Source organism: Limulus polyphemus, unplaced genomic scaffold (assembly GCF_000517525.1).
Source record: "Limulus polyphemus unplaced genomic scaffold, Limulus_polyphemus-2.1.2 Scaffold734, whole genome shotgun sequence".
Lineage (NCBI taxonomy): Eukaryota > Metazoa > Arthropoda > Merostomata > Xiphosura > Limulidae > Limulus > Limulus polyphemus.
This window is the reverse complement of record NW_013666344.1, coordinates 12,732-33,082: the sequence shown is the minus strand read 5'-3', so window position 1 is coordinate 33,082 and position 20,351 is coordinate 12,732. Positions and strand designations below refer to the sequence as shown.

Below are 20,351 nucleotides of genomic sequence, written 5' to 3'. Positions count from 1 at the left end.
TTACCTACACATTGTCCCATCACGTTGTGACCATCTTATTTTTACCAGACTACTCCAAATCTAGTAAATGCTAGAGCAGTCACGAAGGAACAGGATATTATTAGAAAACAGGTGGCGTGATACTAGTCACGTGACCTCGCTGACGCAACACTATGATAGATGGGATTACCCCAACGCTTTCGGGTGCTATTACCACAGGCAATCTCCGTTATGACTTTTGGATAATGACCGGAAAGGTGAACTATATTGTAATTTTAGTACGATGAAAAACATCATAAATTTCACGATTTGGTCATTTTTAATGACAAACAGACAATATGAATGAGAATAGATAAAATAATTAACACTCAAGTGCAGCTACAGAGTTTGAAATCTCAGAAATATGAATAACATTTAAAACACAGTAAGAATGAAAAATTAAATTAATGACTAGAAACATTGATCACGACAGATATCAACAGATTAATTCGTACAATTGGGAGGGTCCTCAGTGAATTTTCAGTTTCATAACATGACGAATATATTTATTTGAAGACAAATACCTAAAATAGAAGAAAATATAATTTAGTTAACATTAGGCCAATTAAATAGATATGTGGTTGTGAAATTTTTTGTTTACAAAACAAGTTTGATAATCCAAAGAGGAATACGTAGTACTGAAAGGAGAGTTAAACTCAAATTATCAATTTCATTGCTCAAGGTGAATCTTACTTGCTGGTTGCAGTACGAATTTAGTCATCCGAGGTGGAACATCGAATAGAATTTAATCATCTGAAGTGGAACCCAGACAGAATTTAATCATCCGAGGTGGAACACTATACAGCTTTCAGTCATCTGAGATGGAACCCAATGCAACAGGGTTTACTCATCCGAGGTGGAACTCCAAACAGAGTTTAATAATGTGAGGTGAAACCCCAGACAGGGTTTAATCATGTGAGGTGAAACCCCAGACAGGGTTTAATCATGTGAGGTGAAACCCCAGATGGAGTTTAATCATCGGAGGTGGAACCCCAGATAGTTTAATCATCTGAGGTCGAACCTCAGACATAGTTTATTCGTCCGAAGAGTTTAAGAAATAATAATAAATATCTATGATCTATGAATAGTGTTCTACAAAATAGTGTTTTATTTAAGATCGTGTAGAAGTATTAATTACTGAAAACACATTGGCATTGTCACGGATAATATTTTGATTTAAAGTATATAAATGCTCTATAGAAAGGTAATAGGAAGCATTTATTTCCAGTGATTGAATCAAATTTTATGTCTCCATTTAGAAGTATGATACTTAATCTCATTTTGGAAAATATATATATATACTTTTGATGAGCAGCTTCTAGCCTGATGAATTCCTCTGTGGCAATTCCATGGTCAACGAACCTGGACTAAATGAATTTAGTGGTATTTTGGAGTTGAAAACTTAAAAAGCATATGCATGATTGTTCTTACCATAGTTAAAAGAAAGTAAGAGTAATCTTGTACTCAAAATTCCCTGTGAAATTGCAGCATAACTCATAAAAGTTAGACTTATAGTTGTCAAAGTTGAAACAACTGTCAATTTCACACTTCCTTAAATAGCTTATTGTATACCTAAATTTTGTGTAAGTGTGCATCATCCTTGCAAACCAGATTTTGAAACTTCGTAAACGTGTACTAGTGATTTTGCTTAACGGCTATAACATAGTAGCTTGTATTAGTTTAAACCTCTAACTGTGTACACTTCCTGGGACGGGGCAACACCATTTCATTGATGACAAGTTGGTTGTAGGTAATCTAAGGATCGTGGGATACTGAACCAGGACTTTATTGCCTGACTTAAAAGAGTAGTTATTTCATTATTCGTTCTGATTCTTTTGTTCTGTGTAGACGTTTAGGAGTCGTCTCTCAGCATCAGTATTTGTAGTCATTTTACAAAAGTTAGAAGTCATCCACTGGTGTATATGCCCTCTTTTTATGCATGTGCTCAGTTTATTCTATACATAGTATTTCCCGAATTTGTGTTTTTATGAGAACCATTGGTTACCCATTGGATATTAGTATAGATGTGGAGATTCTCAGTCACATAATCAGAAAAGGTGAAGTATTAAAAGACCCGCAGTGGTCAAGGTCTAGCTTTATTATTGACGGTTTGTAGCAATTTCTCTAAAATAAGCACACCACAGTCTACACTTTGTATGGAAACAAGACAATAATGCAAAGACACGTTCCAGTATTTAAAGAATGTCTTGTTCCAAGCATCTATGTTGGATATAGATGCCAGTAATAGTGAAATGGGTGTGGTTTTCTCACAAGCAAATCATGGTGTAGGTCTAGTAATCATGTATGTGAGTCATATGATAGCTGTTCCTGAGTACTGAATTGTAAAAAAAAACAAAGAAAGAACAACTTGCGATTCTAGTAGTTCTTAAATATTTCTCCTACTACTTGTATAGTAGGCAATTCGTCATTTAAGCGGATATGTATTACTGAAATGACTAAAGAAGAGAAAACTTTCTGTAAGTATGATTGTGCGTTGTCTAACAACACTGCAAGAGTCCAGCTTTATTGTACAAAACCAAACAGGTCAGCAGCATGGAAACACTGATGGATTATCTTGTCAATTTTTGGGATTAAGTCTGTCCATTGAATATTCAGACCATAGACATTTTTCAATAGTAAAAACATCTGCAGAAATAACGATAACAAATCATATGAACAGTGATAATTCAACATTTGAATGAGCATCACAAATGACCAGTAGTTTTTGCTTTCTGGGCATTCAGTTTAAGTTTTGTAACGTATGTTGGTGAATGTTTTCCTGTACAAGGTTCATGAATAAACGTGTAACCTAGTGCGGGAGCCAATACGATCTTACAACTGGAATAAACATTAGCATGAATATAAAAAGGCGGCAAATTTTTTTATAAGTATTTCTTTTTAACTTACCCTATTTGAAATTTACATCTTTACATGGGGTTATTGATTCATATAAATTGGTTCTTTTTGATATCATATCTTTATATGAATGACCTTTTTATTTTATATTGGTTGAATGTGCACATTTAAAAAGGTTTTGATCAGATATCACTAATTTTTGTTTTGATTATATTAATGGAAAATAAATATCCAACCAAAGTGGAATACGAAGCTCAGCTGTCAAAGGCAACTAGTAACACAAGTACAGCATCTTAGACCACTATGCCATTTTTATTTCAGGCTTCTAACGTGCCCCTAGGCCCTTAAGTTATTAGTTTTAACCAAGTGGCTGTGGAGATAAATTCACCATTAAAATTATCAAAACGATAATTATAAATGACTATAACAGGTATTACTACATGTGCTACAGTTGTCAAGCTGTAATTCAAATTAATATCTAATACTGGAATTTTTATTTATCTTTTATTTTATTTTTTACTGATCCTCCCTTGTTTACTATATGTTTTGAATCCTACTCCTGTTCATCTAAAAGAGATATGAAACTGATGTCTTAATGTGATGTAATAGTGTTTAGACCTGTTCAGAAACATAAATATATTGACATGCTAGTATTTGGAATAATTTTGGAAAAACCAAAAATTTTCCAAAAGTTAAGTTTTTAAATAGAGTCACGGAAGCGTTATTCCATCCTTCTAACGTGGCTGAAGTCACTAACATATCTTTAAGTCAAGAAGGAGCACAGGTACTAATTGCCAATAATATATTTTCGAAACTTAAGTACCCAAGGAGGAACAAGAAGAACAAAAATCACCAATCACAAACCTCAATCAACTGTAGAATGAAATGGGTATTCATGCTATTCCATATGAAGACATACTAGTCAAGTCGCTGGATGCACTGACTTTGGAGTTCTGTTGAAACAGCACTAGAAAACTGCCCTCATACAGTGAATGAGTTATGGAAAGTGCACAGGGAGGAGTGGAATATTTTGAAATGACAGCTTTACAATGTAGCATTTTTCAACGCAAACTACACTGCAAGACTATATTGTTAATATGTCCAGACGTGGCGTCATGAACTGTGGCTATATGGTTAAGTTCCAAAATCGTTTTACTATAACGTACTCAACTCTATGTATACTTTCTTAAGATTTATTAATTTTTGGATATCAAATCATATTTGGTTTACAATGTGTTTAGTATCTAATTATGTTTTACTATCATATCTTATTAGTTTAATTTCAATGGTTTGCTTGTTTGATGTTCAACACAAAGCTACACAGTGAGCTATCTCTACTGTGCACACCACGAGTATCGAAACCCGATGTTCAACATTATAAGTCTTCAGCCCCGCCGCTAAGCCAATGGGTAAAATTTAAAAGTATGTAAATATTTAACTTCGAAGTTGGTTTATTTTAATACATGAATTTATTTCCTGAATATTATATGATTTCATTCACTTTAACTTTCTTCAGCTCAGTTCTACTTTATTTTATATACATAGTTAGCCAGAGTTAAAATATTGTAATGTATTTAATTTCATATAATGACTTTTATTTTGTCGTACTTTTATTACGTGAAATTTGATTTAACATTATATTTCACTATATTTCTTGTTCTATTTCGTTTAATTTTTACGATGTTACGGTTGTATCAAGCTCAATATTGTTCTAGTCTGTAACTCTGTTCAGTTTATATAGTAAGATATATGTTTGGTTTAATTTTGATTAACCTTGTTTGTTACTTTCATGTGATTAAATTTCCCTGCACTGTGTATAAATAGTTGTAATGGTGTCAAACACGAGGTGTAAGGGGGTGATTATATAAAGTTACAACCCTGGTAGTTAACTTGCAATTTGGCCTTTTAACATTTAATTTAAGAAGATCCCGAATTAGATAAAGAGGGGAGGGGGGAGTTGTTCCAGGATAATTACTGCTATATTTCACCTTACCATAACTAGCAAAGCATATATCTTTATTTAGATATATTCGGGAATATATTTTTCAATTGTTTGTGCAGGTGTTCTGGAAATATTTAACTTGTATCCTTATAAAAATTATAGAGACGATCTTAAATTTGCACCCACGCTTTAGCCTTTTCAAAAGTTACATACTACAATGAACCTTCAATAAAGCTAATACTTGACTGACACTGTTTCTGCGTTTGCTTGCTCTCCTGGAGTGAGGTAATATTGATATCAAGGAGTGGTAAAGTGACTTGTACAATTTAGTTTTAGCTGAGCATTTTATTCCTTAACCCATTGACAAAGATTATATAGAATTGTTTGATACCACACAATATCTTACGTATGACTTGAAAGTGGTTTTAGTCTTGTCTCCTTATTAAATAGACATGTTTTCTCTTGCTCAAGTGGTCAGAAGTTTGTTAGATATAACTTACGAGCTAGCCAGTTTAAGTGAAGACCTCAGCAGTCAGGTATGGGTATATAAACATTTGTACTTTTGCTCATTAATTTGTGTAGGCTTATTTTCCTCTGCTTCCTTTGTTCACTTATTCTCTACTTAACATTTGCTGAATCTTCTTTGTATCATAAATATTTTTAACGTAATTATTGGAAATCATTGCAAATGAATAGCACAAAAGAAAAACAAATGTATGGATACAGAGTGAGCTAGTACATGTTTGTGCAAGTCTATATTATGTAGTTCAAGATTATCCCAATTTGTCTTATGATAATGCACCAATTTCCATGTTTTTAAATGTTATTATATGTTATTATAAGTATGCCTCGGATTTGTGCATTTCTAACTGTAGTTTAAGGGTATACAGAATTACATACTACATACCTTACTATTAAAATGATTTATTACCTGAAGTTGATTTATGTTCTTTGCTGAGCTAGATTCTTAAAAAGGTTTATTTGTTCTTGTTTTCTTCAGTTACCAAAGAAAACTCAAAACAGAATTGGAGGCTTTGGCAGTTAATATAACCTAAACTTAAGCATTTCAATGACATGGGACATTGCCATAGAATAATGCACAGAATCTACAATTTGTCAGTGTAACAAATCCCTAGGACATAAAGACTTGTCTGCAGAGTTCTTTAAATATGGTGGGGAAATATATTGTGGTTATAGAGAACCTTCACTGCAGTATGGAAGCAATGTGATATACCAGCAGACAGGAGCAAGGCAATTGTTTGTGCCATTTAAAAGTAGAAAAGTGATCTTTGGGAGTGTGACAACCATAGAGGCATATCCCTGCCACCTCACTTTGATAAGATATATGAAAGAAAACTAGAATGAAAAGTAAGGGTCTGTACTGATAAGAAACTGGGAGAGTGAAATATGGTCTTAGACCACAGAGAAATATCGTCATGAAAGAATAACGAGGACAAGTATTCAGTTTACCTAGATCTGGAAAAAGCGTTTGACAGAACCCCTAGTCTTAGGTTGTGTGTGGCAAGCAATAAAGAAGACAGAGTATAGCATACCTCCCAAGCTTTATCAAGCATTAAAAATATGTATACAGTTTGTTTGAGTACAGTGAGGCCCCAGCTAGAGAAAGGGCACTAGTTTGAAATAATCACTGGATTACAGCAGGGTAGCATATTCTCCCATTCTTGTTTATCTTGCAGATGGCTCAAGAATCGAAAGAAGTGGAAATGTACATTCCGCACAACTGTAAGATTGTAGATCTGAGATACTTGCATATGTGGATGACATTAATATTGTTACATCTACTGAGGAAGAGTTATAGATAGGTATATAGCGCAAAGTGTTTGAGGAATTTGGTCTAAAGCCAGTAATAATAATGTTGTCACATACACCAAAACAAGCAAAGGTAGTGACAAATGGCACACTATTAAAGCAGACAGATAGTTTCAAATATATAGAAGTACCCTTTAATCAAGGGGCAGATAAAGATCATACAATAAATTAAAGGATAAGTCAATTAAGCAGAAACGTAGGCATGATTTGCCCACTGCCGAGGAACAACCACATACATTTAGAGATGCCATATACACCATGTTACCCCAACCTCTGTTGGTGATTGGAAATGGGGTATGAACCTTAAATGCTAAAATGAAGAGTAAAATCCAAGCAGCTGAGATGAGAGTCCTTCGCCTTATCAAGGATGCCACACTCAGACACAGAATGGGAAATGATAATATTAGATCAGACTTGGTGTGAAGGCTGTACAGAAGGCCATTGATGAAGAACGGTTGATATGGTATGGACACCTGAGACGAATAGAAGAGAAGAGGATGCCTCTAAAGTGGTTCCTCTGGAAGCAAAAAGAAAGGAGACAAAATGCCCTATAAAATGATGGATAGAAAACATAGAAGTAAGATAAATAGAGGGTCTGTGAAAACAGGAAAAGATGGACAGCTTTCTATATAAACAGGGCCTAGACCTACTTGGTGTCGGATATTGATGATAAAACATTACCATAGAATAATGTACAGAATTGTTAAGCTTAGTTTGTAATAGTATTTACAATTCATTTGATTACTAGTTTCTTTACTTACCTACTTTAAATATGCTCCCCATATAGTGGTAGACTAGTGAGTGTGAAATGAATGATAGGGCAACTACATGTGTTACTCAGCTGTTTGTTTTAAAATGGTATATGGTATATGTTTAGATTCTCTGTTAACAACTCTTGTTTCTAATTGTTATTTTATACCGGGGCTCAAACTGTACTGGGCTATAGAATATGATGGAACTCACTGTTATAGAAATACTTTGTGCTTTATTGTGTCAGATTGAAAGATTTTGCGTTACGCTGTTTTTTGATTTTATATCTGGATTTAGATTTATATGTTGTAGTTGTAAAATACTATGTTATACATTTTGCTTTTACATGTTTTTGCTTATAATATGATGTTTCTGTAAAAGGGTTTTGAACTCTATTCAGTTGTTCCACGTAGTAAATAAGTGTAGTATATTATACTTGATATCAGATAGAGAGATATTTTTCGATATTTTATTTTATAGAGTTCTCACACTTCCTTTACTAATAAAAGATTGTTTTAAATGTTGATGATTTTTTTCCTATTAAGTGAGAATTATTTGTTCTCCCTTGTGAAATGCAATTTGTTGACGTCACGTAGGTATCTGTGGACGTGTATCTTTAAGTATATCATTCCTTGGAGAATGAAACCTTCAACAGAAGCAACACCTGTGAAGTTTAAAACATTGATTGGATTCTTAATTTTAAAGTAACTGGGTTACGGAGTATCTTTTGGTAAGGCTGTGTGGAATTGTTATGTCACCGTTATAAGTTAGGTAGTATATATATAATTATATGATAATTAGCTCCTGTGCTTGTTATTATAGAGTCCAACATCTGCTGCCGCTGGAAATGCTTTCATATCTTCAGAACATTTCCATCACATAACACTATAAATTCCTCCACACATTAATATATATTCCTAGTCTTTTATTGACATGGTAAGTATCTTATAAAACCACTTAAATCTAATTATTACATACTTGCTAACTTATTTTTATTACCATCTACTAATTATTCTAGCTTTGGCTTCTTATTTGCTTCTGCCTTCAGCGAAGTTCTGATAAGGACTATTTCTGTGGTGGGAGTGTTTGGATGCAATCCTAGGTCTCCTTGATAGAGAGACTGGTGTTGATTTCTGTGCTAGATGGCTGAGTGTGTTGTCAGTTAGGTAGAAATAGGAGTCATTCTTTTCGTCTTTCTTTTATTTGAGTGTGTGATATTTATTTAATTCAGTACTATTTCAATTTGTTATATGGTCTCCTTCTCTGACATGATTGATTGTTGCAGATATAACGGCATTACCGAGTCTTGTATGTCCCTTATGCTCATAAATTCTAAATTTTATTGGTGTTTTTTCTTTTTTTGCAATGTATTTAGAATCCACATTTACAGATGATACTGTAAATGGTATTTTTGCTAAGCATTGGATCTTTAAGTGGTTTACATACTAAAGGAATTTAGCACCAACCAATACACAGGCTCTCCTCCTTTTAATTAAGGAGTCATGTCGCAGCACATCACATTTGTCAGTATTGTGGCACCATCCCTAATTTCGATCCACTGACCACGGAAAGGTGACTAGTTAGCAGCAGCCACTTTTATTGTATACCTTATTATTAAGTTGTTATTACGTATCTCTGTTATATTTATTTGTTCGCTTATATTTTAATACCAAATACCCAATGTAAAGAAAAATATTTTAATATTATGACTTTTACAAATATTACACCCTTGAATAGCTTGGTACCAGTATTGGCACAATCTCTTCTAGCTCCCATAAGGTTTTTCTAGTAATAATTCCTAATTCAATTCAATTTAAGTGAGGTCCGTTCTTTCCACTTTCTAAGTAACAAGGAAATTTATGATTCCAAAATTCCTGCCTTTTCTAATTCACCTGCTGTGTTATACATTAGATACCATATATTAAATTATACATTAATTATTATCTATTATACATTAAACATTATTAATTCAAGTGAATTATTGTCAATAGTCGATTTATGCAGACAAATATGAAAGAGAACCACACATTCGGTCGCTATAGCATTCACAGAATTCAAATATAGCTACTGTTTGTTTAGTCTCTGCTTGGAAATTTTCTCTTGATTTTGTAAGACCAGAACAAGTATGTTATTATGATTGAAAGGTTTGATATTAAATAATAGAGAAATTTGGAGAGCTTCTTTACGAAAGTTTTACTTGGACACGCGTTCGAGATTCGAAACGATTATATCGATGGGCAATTGTTCAAGTAAGGTGGCGAACCTTGTTGCCGTAAGACATGTTGATACCCAGGTTATGGAACCTGTTAGGGCTAGCGGCGAAAGCAAACGTTTACGCGCAGTCACGCAAGGAGAACGCCTCACTCAATATTTTCGCCATGGCATAGTAACTCAACTGAGAATGGTGTGTTCTCTGATTGGCTGATAAATAAAGTCTTTTATTCCACCGTGCAAGCTGATTTGCCTGAAAAGTTAAGCGCTTCAGTGGGATGGGGTCCGCTCGTGTCGGCGAGGTCTTAGTCAAAGCAAGCGGTGAGATTGCTTGGTTCACTTAGGAATTTAAAACACTGTACGATAGTCTATTAAGACTTTGAAGGATGCCGCATGTTGGTGGCGGCGGCGGCGGCGACGATTTAGCTTCTTCTGATGAGATAAAAGTGTTTAAGGATGAGGGAGAGGAAGAAAACCGCTCCTCAGAAAACTTGACTGATTTGAAGTCGAGTTTAGTCACCGAGGGGGAAGAGGTAGGCCTTACGTATTCTATGAGGTGCTGACGCTTAGTAAGAGCCGAAGTTCATATTATAAATTCATTAAGGTTACGTTAACGTTGTTATATAGTAGCTTGTTTCGTAATGTGTGAGTGTGTGTGTGGCCTTGATGGCGATTTCTGTTTCATATAGGATATGGTGTTCCCCTTCTTCTGCAGGAAAAAAATGGCCAACTACTGGTGTCTCATAGTTTCCCAAGCCCCAAAATCGGTCACTCATCCCGTCTTCAGGAATCTCTCACCCCTGCAGCGATTTCTGGTAAGTGTCCCTTCTTTTGCTTTTGATTCATTTTTCTTTTCAAGAAACCTCATTAAGGCTCCTTCCCTGAAAGTTTACAAACCTACTGCAATTCAAACCACAATGAATGGAAATATGCTGCGATATATCTAAAAATATAAACATCGATTTTAATTGAAACATTATTGTCAGAACTGCTACAATACTAGTTTTTTTATCTTTGTTTTTGAACTAGTAATTTTATTGTAATCAGAATGGTTGCAATCTAGTGAATGTCGAAAGATAAAATTTGATAGAACTACATTTTAACACGTTGTGTTTAAGATCTGTAGATTGTAATAATATTTGATTTTAAAAAGGGTGGGCTGGAAATATATTCTGATCTTATTAACATTAGCGGAAATGTTTAGCAAAACTAATAAAAATATATAGTTTATGTTACCTCATTGAACAGTCTTCCGTTATCTTTGGTGCACGGTTAGCAGAAGTTGAGGGAAAGATGGAAGTGCCATGTTTGTGCATATGTTTGTTGCTTTTTTCGAAGACTAACAACAAAAGCGTATTAGAAAACGTTCGTGAGTTTATTAGTGTGCTTGCAGAGAATGTTTTACACAACACCCACATATGTGAAAGGTTTATTACTGTTCATAAACTGATTATAATCCAACGATTTAATGTGCGTGAAATTTTAAACCATAAATGTTCGACGCTAATTTCAAAACATGCCATCTTTGCGAGAACAAATGTGATTATTTTTTGGTTGGCTGTTTCTCAACATAATAGCAGTTGGTCTGATAAAAGTATTCGTTTTTCACTTGTATGCATTGTTTTAGAAGTGTCTCTATTTTGGTAGCCACGGCTGGATTAAGCCTATTGGAGACCCAGAGTCTAATGCATTTTTAGGGACCCATTGATGGAATCGTATGTATTTTTCAAAACTCTCCAAGTTTAGTGACCCTCAAGAGCCTTTAGACACTGGGGCTGCAGCTCCATCACGACATGTGTTAATACGGTACTGTTGGTACCATGTGTGTTTTTCTGTTTTTCAATTATTTTTATAGTGCGTTCTAACTTGTGGTGGTAATATTTAAAGAAAGTCTCAGATGCACATTTATTCTACAAGCTGAGACGTAATGAGTTGCATTTACTTTTCGCTTTGTGGGGGTAGTTATATTGTTCTCTTTATGTGTAGATCTGACGTTATATTTCACTCTACGTGTCACATCCTATTATGATAACATAAATATATATATATCATAATCATTGTAGATCTTTAGATTTTCATTATTCTACAAATAGAAGTATCTGTAAAATAATTATAAGTTTATTTATGTTCGATACCTACGATAAAGCATCATACACTCAACACGTACTGGGAGTGGGAGATCTCAGACACTAGTGAGTGTATCTCTGTTACACTGGTTCCAATATGGTTTGGTTCAAGAAGCCAGATAGATTAAGAATTATTATAAGCATGGTGTAACAATCATATAACCCCATTCTTAGCTTGGGATGTTTTCAAATGTTAGGGAGCAGTTCAAGAATATTCTTATTTTATGAGTAGAACATTTTATTGTTTTTTGTAATTAATATTTATTACTTCATCATCAATAACATGTAATTTGTACTTTTTATTTCTATTCCCTTTTTAATACTTTACTATACAGAGTTGAACTTCAATCGTCATTTCGAACATCTCGCAGTTTTGATCCGAGTGTGAGAATGTAGGTCTTTGCCAGACAAAGTGTGTATTACTATTAGGCCTAAACTGGTAGCACTGCAGATTTGTTGTATGGCTTTTTATATCTCGGCAGGCGAACTCCACTTGTACGAAAGCTTCAGTAGACACCAGATATATCATATATGGCCCCATGCACACAATTCGACCTTGGAATGAGGCCACCGGTATCTTGTGGTGTGTTACATTACGTGTGTACAACTTTACTGGGTAGGAGAAAACATTCCCAGTGCTCCTCTTGCTCCCACACTCTTGTCTGTGACCAAAGTCCGAGGTGACTGGGCACTTTCATCTCTGTCTTTTGCATGCAGATTTAATATGTTATTTTATACACAGTCAAACTTAAGTGCACGAGTTTCATGTAACATAACATTACTGATAACAAAAGTAGATGGCTGAACAACTTTTAAAAGTATGGTTTGGAAATATATAGTTATTTATTCCCCACAACTCTTTCACTCTTACAGAATAACACGTTATAATTTTGTGTTCATTTGCCAAAAAAGGAAATATTTTACGAAGCAAAACACTTGTATTCTCAGTATTATAGTATTAACATGAGTCACTGCGTTCTTAACAATACTGCACCTGCAGTTCAGCTCTAAGGTTATAACGTTTTGTAGTTAAAATTAAGAATATGAACATACACACACATATATATATATATATGTATGAGATATCTTATGCAATATTTTTTTGTATTCAAACAAGTTATTCATAGAAAGCTTATGCTCCGATCAGTTTATTAAATGCAGTTTATTAACGGTGTTACGTTGGCAGCCACATAATATTTTCAAACAAGTCTTGCAGTCAAAGGCCACAGAGACACGTGTCTGTCCAAAACACGTGGTTGTGTGTTCATGTTCTAAATTTTAAATACAAAACGTTATAATCTTAGACCTGGGCTACAGGTGCAGTATTGTTGATAATGCAGTAGTTCATGTTAATACTATAATATATATTCAGTCTTTAGGTAGTGTATCAGCCTTGACGAACATTGTTCAATTTAAAGTTATTTACGAGACACAATTTTCAATAAACATAATGCACATGAACATAGGTCAAAAATTAAAAAAATCAATGTTAATGACTCAGTATTATAAATGTGAAAAATTAAAAAAATCAATGTTAATGACTCAGTATTATAAATGTGAACCATGATGTCAAGGTTTATTCTTGCCTGTAGATATATTTGACAAAAACGAGGTTATTCTCTTTCAGTGATGGCACTGATTGAATAATTAGAGTAAGCTGCCACGATGGTTTAGTTATTTTAGAGTGACTTTCTGCCTCTAAAGTTTGGCGGCAAATAGCACTTCAACGACGTCGCGTAAGTTTGAAACTAGGCAGGACTGTCAGAAGGGGTAGTGCGTTGAGTATGGTCGCACTACCTTCTTTTTCAAAGGAGGCTCCCGCGGTTTTAAACATTTAATGAATAGATGAAAAACTATCCAACTCTAACAAAAATTACTCAGTCAACAGCAAAATTCGAATATTATTGATGAATGCTCCTCCACAGAAAAATTCGATGTGAAAAATGAGCTAAAATATATTAATAATAGTCAGGGCTGGCTCCTCTAATCATACTTAAGGGCTCCTTTTATTACTGACAGGGCCCTTATATATCATCAGAGTGGGCCCTGACTATCACCAGAAAGGCCTCTAATTATCTTGAGAAGGGTTCCTGTACACTAAATGGCAGAATATATAAATTCTCCTTTAAAATTCAAAAGATAATAGCAAACGTTTTATAGGCATAAAATCTATAATACCAGTGCCGTAGTTACAATAAGGCATGTGCCTCGTCGTTTTTTGTTTTGTTTTTGTAAGGGCCCTTTGTATCCCCTGATATTAAATCTACAAATGAGCCCCAGATAGTAAAGCAATACGATTAGTTAGTTAAATTTCGCTCCAAAATAATAATATTAAATAAGTATGTAAACATAATATCAAGGGGCCGTGGTGTCAATTACATTAGTTAATTACTTTCTAGTAATATCAGAAAATACATTTTACATTTAATCGTTTTGTCCCGAACTGTAGTTCTGTAATTACGTTACGTCATGTTACTTTAAAAAGTATTACGAATACTATATAATCCGATTTCACTGAGCACCATTTTCGCTTTATATTTTTCTTTTTAATGACCTTGGTATGCATACTTGTTATTTATATGGAAATTATGGGGCCACAGAATTAGAGTAGATAATGTCCCTTCCCTTCGAGAAAGCCGCATCCCCAATTCAAAACCCTTCTTATGGGCTAGCTAGATCTTGCCCCTTTAATTGTAGCGAGATAATACAATCATGTTCACTTCTAGATATATATGTCGGAATAGGGATTGGTCTGTATCAGTTGATTATATTCATACTAAACATGACCATTTTATAGGTATAATGAGGTTTACTTCAATTTGGACAAGAACTTATGGTGACGTTTCATGTCCGTCATAATTACTTAAATGTTTCATTTAATCATGCCTATGTTGCGATGTTTAAGAAACAGAATATATTTTTGAAAATTCAGTATAGTGAAATAATACGTTATCTTATTTTTTTTACCATTAAGGAACGATTTGTTTCATCCATATCATTAGTGTTGTGTGTACTATAAGTGTAAATATGTGTATTAGTCTCCGTATGATAGTAATATATTTAGAAAGTCGTATAAAAGCAATGAACTGAAACCTGTCTTTTTATGCGATGCCGAGGCATTGTTAAAAAAATTATTAAAAACTGTTAAAAGCAGACACTTAATCTTTCTACTTACCCTACCTACATTAAGGACGTTCAAAGTATTTCAAAATTCATTCAACAGTGAAAAATATTTATTAAGGTATTAAATTTGAATTTGTACAGGTCTGTTCAATACATTCTGAATATGTAGTGTTATAACAACCACGCGTTGAAGTTGATGGTTGTATAGTTTCGTTTACGGATGCTAACGTTCCAGAATATACCGCAATCAATCCACTGTGAAACTTAGCTCTGTTTATGCATTTCATCTAGTTGTATCATGACAGTGCAATGTTTCAACATTAAAAAGAGCATTGGTTTGTTTAGCCGAATTACTTAAATATTATTCATATGTTAGCACGTTTCTTGTTCAGATGAACTACAAATAAATATAAGCTCAAAGATAAATTTATGTATTTATTCACACAAGTAGTTTTATTATGTAGTGTTTTTCACCGATAGTTTTATTACGTAATTATTCCTTTCACTTATTGCTAAGGCCAGGTGGTTAGGGAGCTCAATCTGAGGGTCGCGGGTTCGAATCTCCGTCACACCAAACATGCTCGCCCTTTCAACCGTGGGGGCGTTATAATGTGGCGGTCAATCCCACTATTCGTTGGTAAAAGAGTAGCCCAAGAGTTGGCGGTGGGTGGTGATGATTAGCTGCCTTCCCTCTCAACAGGGTCTTCTTTCCACGTTGATTTCTCCAAGCCCGATCCCTTGGATGTGGTTTCGCTAGATAGTAAATAGAGACAGTGGGAATCTCGATAATCCATTCATGCTCGTCACTAATTAGATGACGAGGAATTTGGCTACCTTAGTTACTCCTGCTAAATTAGGGACGGCTAGCGCAGATAGCCCTCGTGTAGCTTTGCGCGAAATTCAAAACAAACAAACTTATTGCTAGATAAATCATACGTGGTTCCATGCTTTGTTATTAATGTTGTGTTAGACTGGTTATTTCAGTATATAACTATTTTAGACAAACATTTAATGTAGTTGTTTTATTAAAAACTATTTATAAAGAAGACGTTGACTGAATAGTTCACAAAAATGTTACGAATCGCTATGACAATGAGCAAGTTCACAAATTTACGCTAAAGATGCCAAACACTTTGCTTTGTAATTTTTTTCCGGGTTGCAATTCGTATGATCTTTCAGCAAGCGCCGTGAGATAGTAAACGGTAGTGCTTTTTGTGAAACAGTATACACTTATTTGTCATAAGTATTTCTTCTAGTCATCTTTGCTTATTAATATCTACAATATAATGGATTTGAAACCAATATTATGACAGACCAGTGTAACATCATTCCCACATATTACAGGTTTTATCTAGTACATTACGAAGTTTATTTTTCTTACACTGTTTTCTGTATATGACTGTCCCCATCAGTGCAATATTTGTAAGTAGTCGTATAGTAAGTTCTTAGCTAATGAAAATGGTTCTTTTACTTTCATCCAGTTGTTCTATATTATGTGTATGGAATTTACTTAATTATGCTTTAATACGTCTACTAAATGTTTTGTGTACAACACTCTTTACTTAATTATGCTTTAATACGTCTACTAAATGTTTTGTATACAACATTCTTTACTTAATTATGCATTAATACGTCTACTAAATGTTTTGTGTACAACATTCTTTACTTAATTATGCTTTAACACGTCTACTGAATGTTTTGTGTATAACATTCTTTATATATATATGTATCAACTGTCTTAAAATTTCCACATTGTTTTGTTTTATTCGTTCATAGTGGAACGATAGTAGGCCGAACAAACGGATGATTCTGATGTAAAAGTAAAATAAATAATAAACCACATAAACGGATGATTCTGGTATAAAAAAGAACAATAATAGGCCTGGAAAACGGATGATTCTGAGGTAAAAATAACAATAACAAACCGGATTATCGTAGACGGGTGATTTTGATATAAAAAAAACAATAATAGGCCGAGAAAACGGATCATTCTGATATGCTACGAACGATAATAAACCGGACTAACGGGTGATTTTAATATAATAAGAACAATAATAGGCCGGAAAAACGGATGGTTCTATTACAGTCTGATGCCCCCAATGACACAGCAGTATGTCTGCGGAATTACAACTCTAGAATCCGGGTTTCGATACCCGTGGTGGGTAGAGCACAGATAGTCCATTGTGTAGCTTTGTGCTTAATTACAAACAAACAATACAGTCTGATAAAGATAATTCCAATGTGCAAGTTCTCTTTAATAATAATATTTCATATGTTTCTTTTAGTGTCACAACATGATGTAAAATGAAAGTTTTTAATTCTATTACTTTATATTTCACATGTAATTTATTTGATCTTTGTTACATTTATGGATAGTTCGTGTTGATTCAGTGATTTAAAGGTATTTTCGGATTTTGTATAAGTGATTTTTTTCTTGTGTTGATTAACAGGTGTACAAGTTTAATCTGCATCAATTAAAATATTTAAAAAGTTTTGTCTCTGGCGAGGAGATACACTGAAATTTACCAGCGATATAGTAGTGCTCCATTAATTGCATAACGATTAACATTTTTGAGGTGTGTTTTCTTCCCCATCTAATTAAATAGAAAAGCTTAATTTAATCATTTAAGGGTTAAAATAACTTTATTTATATCAGACATCTCAAGTTCAGGTTATTATATCAATCGTCTGAACGAGAATACTTCACGAGTGCAGCTTTCAGGTTCCGAGAACCGAAATGACGCTGACAAGATGGCTATCTGACTTTCCGGTTTGAACTGTCCCTTGACCTTTGATCATTAGTGGAAATAGGTCACTAAGAAAGTCAATGCACTTAGGATGAAAGCCATGTCTTGTTGAACAGAAGTCGATTGATACACTATACTGACTATAGTTACTCTGTATGTAACAGATATTCCAGTCTGTACTTATGTGCTAAAAGATATCAAACCCTGAAGTACCTCGTGTATACATAAATATTAACAGAAGTGCTTGCAGCGTTAGCGAATATAATTTGTTTGGAAGGTATAGTGCAAATCACGAGGTAATATGATGTATATTGTGGCATGAAGGCTGTATATATAACTTAAAAACAACATTGTTTTTAGTGTAATGAACCTGTTTCTAATATGATAAAAACAGTTTTTAGGGTAATGAACTTGTTTCTAATATGATAAAAAAACACTGTTTTTAATGTAACGAACCTGTTTCTAATATGATAAAAACATTGTTTTTAGTGTAATGAACCTGTTTCTAATATGATGAAAAACAGTTTTTAGGGTAATGAACTTGTTTCTAATATGATAAAAAACAGTTTTTAGGGTAATGAACTTGTTTCTAATATGATAAAAAACACTGTTTTTAATGTAACGAACCTGTTTCTAATATGATAAAAAAACACTGTTTTTAGTGTAATGAACCTGTTTCTAATACGTATAAGAGTTCTATTTGTTTCTGTTAAGACTTTGGAAATTTTATTTTAATTAATACCAAGAAATTTTACTTCCACGGTTTAAGAGCCATTTGGTGGCTAATGATAATTTCATGACAGGTATCATTAAGTTTTGTGGCATACTCTTTTTTTCTTTCTCAGAATTTCACTTTTTTTTACAGTCCCACAAATTTCAACTTACATGAATAGTGTTCTTTTCCCAAGTAATAAAATATTAATTTACAAGAGGAAGAACATAAAAAGATAATACATACATACGTAATAAAAATGTGAATATTCCCCATTCTAAAACTTCTCATTTGCAACTAATACATACATACGTAATAAAAATGTGAATATTCCCCATTCTAAAACTTCTCATTTGCAACTAGTCAAATAGCGTTTTCTGACATATGAAGTTGTAATATTTTGTTTTATAAAATATTGTTCACTATATAATACAAAAAATAATAACATCCCATCATATCATAGATCATTTATCTCCATTATGTGGTTTTTCTACGAAGAATATATTACGTCGCGCCATCGTAGTGTATAATATCACTGGAAAAATCTCAAACCCCTTTTAGCATATGTGCGTGCCAACAGAGACGCGACCAACAACGACTGCCTTCCCATATTTATACGTACAGCATACACAAACTTCTTATTAAAATTATTTGATTTTTATTATGAAAATAGTCATAAAAATAAAAATTTAGAGTATGTACTTGAGTTACTTTAAAACATCGAGGTAACAAAACTCAGGAATGCCACATCAAAACTTCAAAAATTTATAGCAACTGTTAGCTCTCTCAATGTAGCACTAACAAATCATTATAGAAGTTCCCAAGAAGTTCCAAAACTTCCCAGGTCATTATATAAACTTTAGGGATATTATGATTATAGTAGACTTAGATTTAGTATTTTAGAACTTGAGTTGAAACATATTGATTTGAGTACTAAAGTAACTGTGGAAGACTAGATGTTTTATATTTCTTATAGAAAAGTCTTTAAATTAAGCCAGTAAACAATGGTGCGGTTAGAATTATCATTAGTGTTGTTTTAATGTGCTATCACACTTATGAGCGAAAGACATGGATATAGCAGATACAGTGTAGTTGACATTTGTAAAATATTCTCCTTTCGTTTCACTCATGCGTTCTTAAAATCTGTGAAAAAAAACAACAACACAGTAAACGGAACAAACTGTCACAAGTCTCATATCCGTTTTTTTCACTAATTGCTACACACAATGTTGTGTTCTTTTATTATTCTTAAAATCTGATTCACACACCAACAGTTGATGTTCATGAAAAATTGATGATATTTGTATATATATATATAGTGCCTGAGCCATTAGCATGTCTGTCATATCTCATCCTATCTGGTGAACCTTGATATTCGGCAAAAGTACTCGGCGGCACTGTATATAGCAGATGTAGCGGTTTACATATTGTAACATATTATTCTTTGCTTTCACTCTTGGACTCTTAGAATTATTATCCATTAAGAGATTTTGTGTTTATTTATAAATATCATAATATATTCGGATACTTTATATTAAACTAGCTGAGTTACCCGGCGTTGCACGGTAAAAAATGTATAGATCAGTATTTTTTTCAGCAAATTATTTACTAAGTAGACAAAAGCTGTGATGCAAGAAATAAAAAAGCATTTAATCAAACAAAGCTTTATTTGAAATTAGATCGTGTTTGAGCTTGTCTTGTTCTTTGAGCCTGAAGTCGTACATCGTGTTGCTCCTCTGTTTCTTGCTCTCTGTAAGTTATTTGTCTTAATTTTTGTGCTTGAAGTTTGACGTTGGTTTGACGTTGTTCAGAAGTTTCTTGTTGTCTATATCCAGCTTGCCTTGATGATTCTGACAGTTTCTTGCTGTCTTTAAGTATCCTGCCTTTCAGCTTGAGCTCGAAATCTACCTTTACGTTGTTCCAAAGGTTCTTCCTGTATTTGAGCAGCCTGTCTTGCAGCCTGTGCTTGAAGTTTGACGTTGGTTTGACGTTGTTCAGAAGTTTCTTGTTGTCTATATCCAGCTTGCCTTGATGAT

General features: G+C 33.6%; 1 protein-coding gene across 1 annotated transcript in view; it reads left to right on the top strand.

Annotated features, from left to right (window-relative positions):
• Positions 1-9,899: 9,899 nt before the first annotated feature.
• LOC111085950 (transcription factor 7-like 2) overlaps positions 9,900-20,351 on the top strand; it is a gene marked incomplete at its 3' end in the record, with an annotated part of 11,910 nt that continues 1,458 nt past the window's right edge. Inside the window, exons 1-2 of the mRNA XM_022386907.1 lie at positions 9,900-10,140; positions 10,323-10,422. Of these exons, the coding sequence (XP_022242615.1) occupies positions 9,994-10,140; positions 10,323-10,422 (247 nt within the window). The remainder of the gene's footprint in view (positions 10,141-10,322; positions 10,423-20,351) is intronic.